Source organism: Macaca thibetana, chromosome 3 (genome assembly GCF_024542745.1).
Source record: "Macaca thibetana thibetana isolate TM-01 chromosome 3, ASM2454274v1, whole genome shotgun sequence".
Taxonomy (NCBI): Eukaryota; Metazoa; Chordata; class Mammalia; order Primates; family Cercopithecidae; genus Macaca; species Macaca thibetana.
Window position 1 is genome coordinate 92,085,428 of NC_065580.1, and position 13,169 is coordinate 92,098,596.

General features: G+C 38.8%; 1 protein-coding gene across 1 annotated transcript in view; it reads left to right on the forward strand.

Moving 5' to 3' along the window:
- Window positions 1-13,169, forward strand: part of DNAH11 (dynein axonemal heavy chain 11) — a 372,580-nt gene that overhangs the window by 12,321 nt on the left and 347,090 nt on the right. Inside the window, exons 3-6 of the mRNA XM_050784822.1 lie at window positions 4,224-4,420; window positions 5,027-5,219; window positions 6,478-6,577; window positions 9,551-9,762. Coding sequence (XP_050640779.1) covers window positions 4,224-4,420; window positions 5,027-5,219; window positions 6,478-6,577; window positions 9,551-9,762 — 702 coding nt within the window. The remainder of the gene's footprint in view (window positions 1-4,223; window positions 4,421-5,026; window positions 5,220-6,477; window positions 6,578-9,550; window positions 9,763-13,169) is intronic.

Consider the following 13,169-nt stretch of genomic DNA (forward strand, 5'->3'; position numbering starts at 1 on the left):
GGAACATGGTGCCTAATTCCTTGATCCAGCAGAGAGAGTAACCCATCTCCTCTTGTGAGGATGGGGTTTTATCATTCACATAGAGAATTAAAGCTTGGCATACCCCATTTTTATCTGAGCCAAACTTAGGCCAAAAGACCAAACGCTTACGAATGGGGTCTTTAGGCCCGATAAGCAGCAATACTTTATCATTTTTTGCTTTTCTTTGTCCCTGATTCAAGGGTTATCCCTTCAATCCTCATTCTTCCCAAAGGACTATCTGGGGGAATGTCAGAGGGAGTCTGTTTGGCTCCCTCTTTCCTTTGGCCCATAGGCCTACAATTTCTGTATCCCATTTTTGGTCAGTCTTTGTGTCCAGGCTTTTCCCTGTGTACTCAGCCCCCCACTACTGGAGGTTTCTTGCACACCTCAATTGCTTTGCCTGTCTGTGGACATTTCCCTCATGGGAGAACAGAACTACGGATTGGGATTTGAACTCCGCACTTTCTTCATATCTAGGTTACATCTTAGTCACACACACTTGACTTCTGAAAATGCCCAACCACCAAGGCAGTACTTATAGTTCAATTTTCCTCCCTTGCCTCACGCATGACGTTGCCTGGTTGCCGTGGCGCCTGCTTTTCTCCCTGTGTTGCCTCCACTGCCTCCTGAATCACAGTCTTGGGTTTGTTTATGGCCTCTGCAGGGATCCAGGATGCCTGGACAGAGCGGGCCACTTAAATTGTGTGGGACGTGTTTCCACTCTCAGCTGGAGTCCTACTCTACACAGGCACAGAGTTCCCAGACGAGCCCCCAAGTTTGTGAGAAACACATTTACCCTTCCGAACCCAAAGAATGGACTTGGAGACACGAAGAACAGTGGAAGCAAGACTTTTAATGGCGGTCTTGCAAGATTGGGTGTCTGGTAGGCAGGCACACCCGGGGCATTTATAGCAGGTCATTTATCTCCTATCATGCAAGTTCTTCCCCCAGTTCCTCGTTAGTTGAGTACTATGGGGTTACAATTCTCACGGACATTGCCTAAGTTTCATTATCCCCCTTATAAGGTTACACCCTGGTCCCTTTCGCCGCTTAAGTTTCAATTTCCCAACAATGAAACTTTCTTCCCTTTTAGGGACTGACCCATTCGCTACACTCTGTTCACTTTTTGTGACTTTCTAGGTGCATGAGCTGTGCGATTTGTCACATCTGCAGGCTGGCTGCCAGTACTTAGATTTATTATGCCTCAAAAATGGACCAGTTAAAATGTTTTCTCAGAATAGTAAATAAAGTGAAGTCTGAAACAGTACCCAGTACATTAGAAATGTTGAATAACTTTAATTTTCTTTCAGCTTGACTTTTAGAAAAAGCTATTGATGTCAGTGATTTAATCTAGAAAACAGTCTCCCAGTAGGTAATGCATGTTAAGTCCAACAAATCTAAACTCTTTTTTTCTTTCCAATTTTTATCTTAGATTCAAGGGCTACATGTACTGGTTTGTTACCTGGGTAAATTGTGTGTCATGGGAGTTTGGTATACAGATAGTTTGTTACCCAGGTAATCAGCATAGTATCTGATAGGTAGTTCTTTAGTCCTCACCCTCCTCCCACCCTCCACCTTCAAGAAGGCCACAGCGTCTGTTGTTCTTTTCTTCGTGTCCATGTGTACTCAATGTTTAGCTCCTAGTTATTAATATAAGTGAGAACATGGATGGCCGGGTGCAGTGGCTCACACCTGTAGTCCTACCACTTTGGGAGGCCATTGTGGGCAGATAACTTGAGGCCAGGAGTTTGAAACCAGCCTGACCAGCATTGCAAAATCTCATCTCTACTAAAATACAAAAATTAGCTGGGCATGGTGGCACATGCTTGTAATTCCAGCTACTCAGGAGGCTGAGGCAGGAGAATCACTTGAACCCAGGAGACATGGAGGTTGGGGTGACCCAAGATCTTGCCACTGCACTTCAACCTCAGTGACAAAGTGAGACTCTGTCTCAAAAAAAAAAAAAAGAAAAGAAAAGTGAAAACATACAGTATTTGGTTTTTCTGTTCCTGTGTTAGTTTGCTTAAACCTAAACTCTTCAGCCTGTTTGCAAAGTTCTTCACAAACTACCCCTACCTTCCTCACAGCCCAAGTATTGCCGTTTCTCTCAGGGGTGCTGGCTGTATTTCCAGGATGGTCATACTGGCGGTTTCCTACAAGCACCATACTCCCTGAGTCCCCATGATTTTATCAGTGTTCTGATTTCTGGAATGCTTGTTGTCTTACTTTGTTCAGGTTACTATCACAAAATAACTTGGTGGGATATAAACACTGGACATTTATTTCTCACAGTTCTGGAGCTGGAAGTTCAAAATCAAGGCAGTAGTAAATTCAGGTGTCTGAAGGCTGCTTCATGGTTTATAGATGGTCCCTTCTAGCTATTTCTTCACATGGTGGAAGGAGTGAACAAGCTCTGTTGGGCCTATTTTATAGGGACACTAATCCCATTCATGAGGACTCGGCCCTCATGATTAATCACCTCCCAAACACGCCACCTCCTAATACCATCGTTTTGGGGGTTAGGATTTCAATATATGAATTTTCAGAGGACATATATATTCACATCGTAACAACTGCCTTGCCCTATTCTTTCATCTTAAAGATTCAAACCAAGTAACGACTTCTCTGGCAAATCTTTCTTAAAACCATTCTCTCCCAGAGGCACATATTTCTCCCATGTTTTCATATGCATCCTGGACATACCTCTAATTGTAGCAGGACAAGCCGCAGACAAAACTCCTCAGATACCGGATTAAAGAAGGAAGAGGCTTTTATTCATCCGGGAGCATCGGCAGACTCGCGTCTTAAGAGCCGAGCTCCCTGAAGAAGAAATACTTGGCCTTTTTAAAGGCTTACAACTTTAAGGGATCCATGTAAAAGGGTCATGATGAATCAAGCAAGCGTGGAAAACGTGACGGGGGGCTACATGCATCAGCTAACAGAACAAAAAGTTTTACAGTGCTTTCTCATACAATGTCTGGAATTTACAGATAACACTAGTAGTTTTGGTCAGGGGTTAATATTATTATTTTAACGACCAGGGCCAGGTGGTGGCGCCAAGGTCGTCTAGCTATTTATCTTCTGTTTCTTTCCAACTTTTTGCTTTCTCCCCCTTCTCCTGTCTTATAAACTAGGGAAAAGGGGAGATGGGGAAAAGCTGGGAAGGACAACAGGAGAAGTGGTGGTCTCATTCTATATAATCATGGCACGTCTTATCTTGAGCGTCACAGTTCCAGGATCTCACCTACTGAGCTCACTGAGGGCGGGGACTATTTTGTACTAATTTCTGTATTACTAGCTTGACAGGTAATGGGTGCTAAGTAGGAAAAGATAATAATAATAACATTTGGAGACATTTGTTTCAACACCATTCAAAAATGAAAGTGAATTTTCAGCTTGTTTTTAGTTAACTAGAAGATTGTATCAAACTAAACTCTAAAAAGGTAGAATAAACATTTTCTGAGCATTTTGGCTAATTCAAATTTTATAGTAAAATGTTTATAAATTGGTCAGGTTACATATAGATTATAAGAAAAATGAATAAAAAGTTTAAAATGAATAGATACTTCAAGGGAAAGCAAGAAGAGACCAACTTCATTAATGCAGCATTCTCTTATTGATTACATAATATATCCAGACTCTGGAAATGGAAAATATACTTTTTGAGAGTTTTCACATAGTTTCATTGATGTGTCCCATTTCATGGTGGAAGAAGTTCTGAATAAGGTCCATGAGGCTGAATAAACATGTTTCTGACTATCCAAACTTTAATCCTCTGGGATGCCACCCAGGGCTTGAGAAGATTAATTTACTTCTAGCTTCCATATGATTCAGAAAGATTGTTTTCATTAATGTGCCTGCCAGTGTGCTCAGTTTGCATTATGAGGGCAGTTTACTTACTTGACATGGCTGCTTATTTCATGTAGTGTTTGAGTTATTGGGAATCTCCACAAATGTTTGATAAATGGGTAAGTGAATGAACAGGCAGTATGCTAATTCCACTTTGACAGAATTTATGTCTAATTGATTAAGTCTAAATGGGTCATTGACTTTGTCCTCTCTTTGTAGATTTCATATTATTGGATGATATTTATGAAATTGGGCGGTCTTGTTGCCAATTTTGTATGACAAGAAAATCTTTGAAGGAACACATTTTCTGTAAATTAATATGACTGCTTTTAACAATGTTTCTCTTTCTCTAGATTTTAGTGCCAGTTCTTTCTAATAAGAACAACCATAAGTCCTGGTCCTGTTTTACTTCACAAGATATGGAATATCACATAGAAGTCATGAAAAATAAGATGTATATTTTTAGGGGCAAAATGTCTAGAAGAACTCTTCTACCAATTCCCACTGTTGCAGGAAAGATTGATCTGGATCAGAATTATTCAGAGAACAAGTACGTAACAGTACAGTATATACAGGATATTAAAATGGAGAGCCAGGCCAGCATGGTGGCTCATGACTGTAATCCCAAGCAGTTTGGAGGCCGAGATGGGAGGGTTGCTTAAGACCAAGAGTTCAAGACTAGTCTGGGCAACATAGTGAGATTTCATCTCTACAAATAAAATCAAATAATAAAATAAAATGGAAAGTCAGCATACCCATTTAATATCACACCCCTAGCAAATTCATTAGCAAATAGAGAATTACAACTACATCATATTTTTAAAATAAGTGCAGAAACACCATGTGTATTATTTCCTTTCAAAGTATGCTTTTAAAAAGCAAATTATACAAAAAGCAAACTATAGTAATTGCCATGCCAATAGCAGTATTCCTTTAGTAAAATGGGTTTTGGGGATATAATTCTTTGTGTTTTTTGAGGTTGGAGGCATGTCAATGACAGAATAACATAACCCCACAACTCAAGAACATAAACATAATGGATTTTGAAGAATTTATTTTTAGGAAACTAGTTTATGGATGCCTAAAATAACTTTTAAAATCTGTGTCTTTGGATAAAATGATTCATCTTTGAATTATTTTATTTTAATGTTTGTAGGCCACCACAGTCAAATGAAAGGATAATACTTCATGCAATTGAATCTGTGATTATTGAATGGTCACATCAAATCCAAGAAATTATAGAAAGAGATTCAGTGCAGCCTTTGTTGAATGGTCTTCACTTGTCTCCTCAAGCAGAGCTAGATTTCTGGATGATGAGGAGAGAAAATCTGTCATGCATTTATGATCAAGTAAGTAGATAGCCCTAGAAATTGTAAATTAAATTAGCAAAGTCTCCTGAGCAGCAATGACCAATAGTTTTAAAGGTTTAACACACTGTATAATTTACTGGTCTGCCCTCTTTTCTTAATCCAGAGTTCTGTATGTATGGTGTGCACTTTTGACATTAAAGTAACTTTGCCTTTATGAGAATATTTTGACAGCATTTGAGATGATTGGAAATATTGTGATACCCTGGAAGAGCAGTACTTCCCCAGGGAAATGTTGAAGACTGGAAAATGTAATTAGTCAACCTAATTGATTTGGGAAGGAGTGAGGTCTTGCTTGGTAGAGAGACAGCTTTGAAGGACTAACTTCGGTTCCTCTGCTGGGTGCTTGCCATACAAATTACTTACTTAAGGTTCTAAAAGTTAAGACATCCATTCACATGGCTTTTGGAGATTTTCTGAAACAAATTTCATATGGCAAAATTAATATTTTACATATATAATGTATTAGGTTCTCTAGAAGGATACAACTATAGCATATATGTATATAGGAAAGGGAGTTTATTAAGGAGAATTGACTCAAAAGGATCACAAGGTAAACTTCTACAATAGGCCGCCTGTAAGTTGAGGAGCAAGGAAGCCAGTGGTGAATCAGTCTGAGTCCCAAAACCTCAAAAGTAGGGAAGCTCACAGTGCAGCCTTCAGTCGGTCGCCAAAGGCCCAAGAACCCCTGGCAAACCACTGGTGTAAATCCAAGAGTCCAAAAGCTGAAGAACTTGGATTCTGATCTTTGAGGGCAGGAAGCATCCAGCATGGGAGAAAGATGAAGGCCAGAAGACTCAGCAGTTATGCTTTTCCATCTTCTGCCTGCCTGCTCTATTCTTGCTGCTCTGGCAGCTGATTAGATGGTGCCCACCCAGATTGAGGGTGGGTCTGCCTCTCCCAGTCCATTGACTCAAAATGTTAATCTCCTTTGGCAATACCCTCACAGACACACCCAGGAACAATACTTTGCATCCTTCAATGCAATCAAGTTGACACTCAATTAAAACTATCACATATAATTATATCCAAATTTAAAAACTTAAATGCAAAATAAAATACAAGGCTAAGAAAACAATGTATTTTGAAAATTATTTTCAACTTGAAACCAGATCTCACTTTGAGTATTAAATACTGAATCACTTGTGAATGAAATAGAATTTAAATATTTTATTACAGAATGCATTATTTAGTAATCGAGTTTATATTTATTAAAGTTTTTTTTTTCCCTTTAACTTAGCTTCAGGCACCTATTGTCCTCAAAATGGTTAAGATCCTGACAGCTAAACAAAGCAGCTATTTTCCTACTCTGAAGGACATTTTTCTGGCTGTAGAAAATGGTAAGACTCTTGTTCCTCAGCCTGGCATCAATATCACCATCTGCTCATGATCCAGCCCTTGCCTGCTTGGCCTTGACATTTACCCTTCCGCCATGTTCAGGGAGTGATTGCTCTTGGCTCTTCTGATGATAAATTCATCTCACCCTTTGTACTTTATTCTCCACCCATACTAAACTACTTTTAGTTTATCTGGTATGTAGTAGATACCTGCCAAAGTGGCTCCAGATTGAAATTTTAATTAGACTGTTTGTGGAGGAGTGAGGCCTTCAGTATTTAGCAGAGGAAAAAAAACTCCGGATAGAGGTTTTCCAGCCAACAGATTGGGCTATGATGAGTCTAGTTATTCACCAGTTCAGTTCTCTGAGTGTGTTTGATATCCACCAGTTATTTAGCTTGCAAACACTCAAAGCCATCATTGAAGTTTTGGTGAAGATGAAATGTACAGAGTGGAGGGCTTGTTGAATTTTGAATAGACAATGCATGCATCTTATTACAAACCAGGAATCATAAAATGATATCCAGTTGACAGTCTTCTCACCATCCTTGCCCATCCACTATCTAGTTTCAGCCCCATCCAAAGATGACAATCCTGCTCAGTTCCTTGATTTCTGTTCATGTTTCTTTGCACATGGATAAGCATTTACTTATGGATATACATGATACTGAGGTTTTAAATAATAAAATTGGAGGTAATATGGACAAGTAACTTTTGTCTCTAATACTAAAAAGTTTATTTTTCCCATATGACATTTGGAAAGTTAGGAAATACTGAAAATTCACTTCAAATATGTTTTAATACATCTTTAGGGTTTTCTGCATGAATTCAGTTTAAAAGAGGGCATAAGATAAGGAGGAATATATACAGCAGGGGCTCTGTAAGATCTGAATTCCTGTCCCAACCCCACTTACTGAGCATTTTAAATTTGCTAAGCCTCTGGTTTGTATTGGCCTATTAACACCTTCCTTGAAGAATTGCTATGTGGATTTAGTATTTCTCAATCTTGTCACAATCAACATTTTGGGTTAAATAATTTTTTGTTGTGGGGGGGCCATCTTACATATTGTAGGATATTTAGCAGTATCTCTGGCCTTTACCTGCTGGCGCCATCCCTGTTGTGGTGATCATAAATGTCTCCAGACATGGCCAAATGTCCCCTGGGGGCAAGATTTCTCCTGGTGGAGAACCACTGGGTTAGGGATAGCATATAATACACTGTACGAGGTACTGGGCATGTAGTAAGTATGCTTCAATACATAGAAGCTGTTGGCATTTTTTTTTTTCTGTGTTAGCATAGGATGAAAATTTTCTCTGGATGCAGCTTCTGCAGGAATGAATCCCGGGGTCCTCTGAGCCTTATGTGCGTGTGGCCTGGAGATACAGAAATAAAACACTTCTCAATAGAACAAGTGGCCCAAACCGATGGTCAAGCTGGAGGAAGAAAGCTCTTCTCAAAGACATAGTTCAGGCATTGTGGAGTCACCAGACATGCTGATCACATTTTAAGGATACTTAGTATTTCAGGGCACTTACCTACTAGATACAGTTATTTAATGTTGACATAAACATTGATAAAAATACTAATTTTGAAACATGAGTACATCTTGAAAATAATTCCTGAACATTCTTTTTATTCTCAGGCTTTATTGTTACATAGACAAATTAACTATTTACACATCAAGTGGCTGGGTGCGTCCTTGACTCCTGGTGACAAAATTCAGCAGGGTTTCTTTGTTCTTGACACAAGTCTTTTGGGTTAACACCAAAAACTAGAATTTACTTGACCTTGTTCCATACTTTGATAATAAAATTTGTTCTCAGTTCATCAGGGGTATTTGTAGCCTTGGGAGCAAAATGGAATATCATGGAAATCCACTTAGGGTATATTAAAAGGACCAGTGCTAAGCAAGAGAAAACTTTGGATTCGATTAAGCAGTCATTAATGAGAGTTAAATATTTAAATGTTTCTTCATATCTATAGCATTCTTTGGTTTGATTTTTTTCTTCCCTTTTCTTTTTTGGAGACAGGGTCTTGCTCTTTTGCCCAGGCTGGAGTGCAGTGGTATGATTATGGCTCACTGCAGCCTCGACCTCCCAGGCTCAAGTGATCCTTCCACCTCAGCCTCCTGAGGAGCTGGGACCACAGGCAGCTGCCACCATGCGCAGCTAATTTTTAAGTTTTTTGTAGAGATGAAGTCTTGCTATGTTGCCCAGGCTGGTTTCGAACTCCTGGACTCAACTAATCCTTCCAAAGTGCTGGGATTACAAGCATGGACCACTGCACCTGGCCCTCTATAGCATGTGAAAAAAAATATTTACCATGCTTAACATTTGTTTTATTGAAATAAAATTCACATAACATAAATTAACAATTTTAAAGTGTATAATTCATTCAAGTTTTAGTACATTCATGTTGTAGTACAACCTCACCTCTGTCGAGTTTCAAAGTACTTTCATCACTGTTCTTAACAATTTTAAACCTTTATTAATGATATAATTTTTCTCAGTCATTACATGAGTTACTGTCATAGGAAACCCGAATGAGAGAGTAAACAATTCAATTGTGCTTATACCAAGTTCTTAGAAGGAATTAACATTCTAGTGATGAAGTTTGTAATCCAAGCCATGAAGTGACAACATTGCAGAGAGGTTTTATTCCCACAGTTTCCACAGGGTTGAGTAAATTTCTTTAGACTCCAGGGGTATTTTCCCCTTGTTTTTTCCATCACAATTTATTTATGCTATGTGGGTAACTAGATCAGTGCTCTCCCAAATGACTGAGTTACAGATGGCCAGTGTCTAAAGTCTTCCACATTGCTCATGTGTAGATTGTAGGATAAGTAATACAAAGGGAACTATGACAACATTTAAGTGTGGCCATGTTGTTTTACGTGGCTCTCTTTTACATGTAAAGTGAATTTAGAAAAAAATAATAGTACATCGGAATCACGTTAATGATGGTTCTTTGCTTTCAGCCCTTCTCGAAGCCCAAGATGTGGAACTTTACCTGAGACCTCTGAGGAGACACATCCAATGTCTCCAGGAGACGGAATTCCCACAGACCCGCATATTAATCGCTCCATTATTTCATACCATCTGTCTGATCTGGAGTCATTCCAAGTTTTATAACACCCCTGCTCGGGTTATAGTTTTATTGCAAGAGTTTTGTAATCTCTTCATTAACCAGGTATGAAGCATCAAAAAACAGGAACAATAAGAATTGTTGCTGTCAGGTAGGTTTTACTAGACTAGTGAAGAATAATCTAGTATACAGTAAGAACACCATCTTTCTTTTTCTTTTTTGAGAAAGGACATTTATGGTAACAAAGGCCAAGTAACCTTTTAATCCTAAACGGCAGAAAGCTATGAAAATAAGTCAGACATAAAGGACAAGTTGTTGGTGGGTTTTGTTTGTTTAATATCTGTACCTTTCTTCAAAAGGCTTTAAGGCAGCTTCCAGTAAAAGACAGATGTGTAGTACGTTCTTTGTAGCCTTCCTTTCGTTTTCACAGAAACACTGACTGATAAAAGCCTTTTGGAAAGTGTGGTAAGTTAAGAGCATCTGGCAAAAAGAAAATCCTAAAAATATAGTAGTAGAATTGTATTGAAAAACTTGTGATTCATTGTTGGTCTTTTAAAATCTCTTTTGTAATTGCTTCTCTATTTCTTACTCAACCTGCGAAATGTTAAAAAAAAAAAAAAAAAAAAAAAAAAAAAAAAAAAAAAAAAAAAGGACCAGCTCCCTCTGTGTCCTCATCCTGTCTATGTGAATGTGGATTCTTCCATGCTCACAGTACCAGAGGGTATTACGTAATTTGAGAGCTAAAAGATACTTGGATGCTACATAATCCAGTGGTTCTTATTTGGAGGTGTGTCTTAGTCTACTCAGGCTTCCATAGCAAAGTACTATGGACTGGGTAGGTTAAACGTCAGAAATTTATTTTTTCTCGTATTTCTAGAGGCTGAAAGTCTGAGATGAGAGTGCCAGCGTGCTCAGGTTCTGGTGAGGGCCCTCTTCCTGGCTTGCTGATGACTGGCTGCCTTCTCACTGTGTCCTCACCTGGCCATCTTCCTCTTTTTATTTATTTTTAATTTTATTATTTATTTATTTATTTTTGAGATGGAGTCCTGCTCTGTCACCCAGGCTGGAGTGAAGTGGCCGGATCTCAGTTCACTGCAGGCTTCGCCTCCCGGGTTCACGCCATTCTCCTGCCTCAGCCTCCGGAGTAGCTGGGGCTACAGGCGCCCGCCACCACGCCCGGCTAATTTTTTTGTATTTTTAGTAGAGACGGGGTTTCAGTGTGTCAGCCAGGATGGTCTCGGATCTTCTGATCTCGTGATCCGCCCACCTCAGCCTCCCAAAGTGCTGGGATTACAGGCGTGAGCCACTGCGCCCGGCCGGCCATTTTCTTCTTGTAAGACCACAGTCCTATCGGATTCAGTTCCCATCTTTATAACCTCATTTAATCACAGTTACCTCCTAAAGACCCTATATCCAGATACAGTCACATTGGGAGTTAGGCTTTCAACATGTCAATTTGAAGGGACGCAGTTCAGATGTTTTCAAATGAATTAACCAACACTGGAAAAATGGTGTCATTTGCTCAATTTCCCTAAGAAGTTAGGAGGAAAGCCAGACCAGAGAACAGGTCTGCAGACTTGCAGCTTAGAGTTTCTGGAGTATGAGGTTGCATTGTTAGTGTTTTTCATCTCTTTCTCTCTCTGATTCTGAAAAGATGGAGTGGTGTGTGGGAAAGGCTTTGGACCCAGACCAACCTGGATTCGAATCTAATTGACCCACTTAAGGGAAGTTAAATTACTCCTCAGTTTCCACATCTGTCGGTGGGGATAATGCCTAGTCCATGGCTATTGCGAGGATTAAAAGATAACCTAAGTGAAATCCCCAGCATTGCTTGGTGTTTAATCGAGTTTCAGTAAATGTTAGTTGCCTTTTGTTCTTTTGACAAACTGTTGACTTACAGGCTAGTTGCAGCTGTTGGTAGGAGATAACAACAGGTCGATATTTTATCATCATATCCTCTGGTTTTGTTCAATTTCTGTTACTCTGTTGGGCAAACTCAGTTTTGCCCTTTTGTTAAACAGGCTCCCTGGACCCTAATGGCTTGGGTCTCTATGTAAAACACCACAATCACTGTTGCAGGGTCAAAAACTATAACCACCACTTCTCCCAAACCCCTTTTTAGGGACCTATTTCTCATTTTGAGAATAATTGAAACTGTTTCATTGCAAATCCTTGTTAATGTATAAATCACAGAGGGGATTATTTGTTAGCACAGGTGACTTATTGTAAGTCCTGGTTACCTGTAAGCCTGTAAACTTCTCATCTCTGACTTCTTCTCTGTGTCAACAGCCAGATTCTGCCAAGTTCCTGATAAAATAATGTGGCTTCTCTTGTTCCTTAGTTCTGGCTTCTATCCAAAGGTTTCATTGACCTGATTCCTTTGATTCTATGAACAGCAGATTTCAGACTTTGTGGTAAATATGCCCAACATGTTAGGAGTCAAAAGTTAACAATTAGCCAGTATCTATAGCTGGTTCCCTGAAGCACTAGCCACCAGCCACCAATTTTACTACTTTTATATAGTTATTTAACAAACACTATATCATACTTATTCAGGAGCTTTTCCAAGCCCTTTACAAAAATTCAAAAGTTAAGCAACACTATGACATAGGTATTATTAGTAGCTTCATTTTATAATGAAAAAAACCCCGAAGCCTAAGAAGATAAGTAACTTTCCAACCCAGCAAGTCAATAATAGAGTTCTCACCCATTGTACCATGCTCCATATTTTAAAATAAGTTTTTTTATGTCTGAATGTGACCTAATACATGGTATGCTAATGATAATTGTAAAACATTCTCATTGCATAGTGTTGGAACAATGGAAATAGTTCTGCAGTTTTGTCATTCTATTAAGCATTTATACATTTTATCATATGTACAATTTTGTACTAACTTCTTGAAAGATGATTTTGTTATTGCTGTATAGTTGCTTCCAGCTTCCTTGATTATAACAAACATGCAGAAAACTATACAAAGATCCCCTCTTTTGACTGGAATAATTGGCTTACTATAAATTCCTGATGTTGGTCAAAAGGTACAATCTTTTCATGGCTCTTCGGCAATATTTAATACTTAAAAATTATTTTCTAAAAGGTTATATCAATTACGTTGCTATTATCAACGTGTAAAAGGTTTCACTATGACCTGTCAACTTGGAGCATTGCCATCTTTCAGAAAATTGGGGGTCATTTATTGTGTTCTAGTGGTAACATGTTTTTAAATTTGTACCTTGCATGATATGTGTGATTACACATTTTATGTTTTCTATAATTGTATTTCCTCTTGTCACCTACATGTTCTTTGCATTCATGAATTTATTGATCAAGTTTTTGTGAAAATTCAAACCCTTCCTATGTTACGTATTAGAGGTCATAAGCTGACATGCTATCAGCTCATTTGGCCCAAAGATCAATGCAGTGTTTTTATTTTGTATAATATTTTTTAATTTAAAAATTGTTGTTAATACTTAAATCTCATTTAAATGCCAGCATTTCAGCCTCCAGTGAAAAC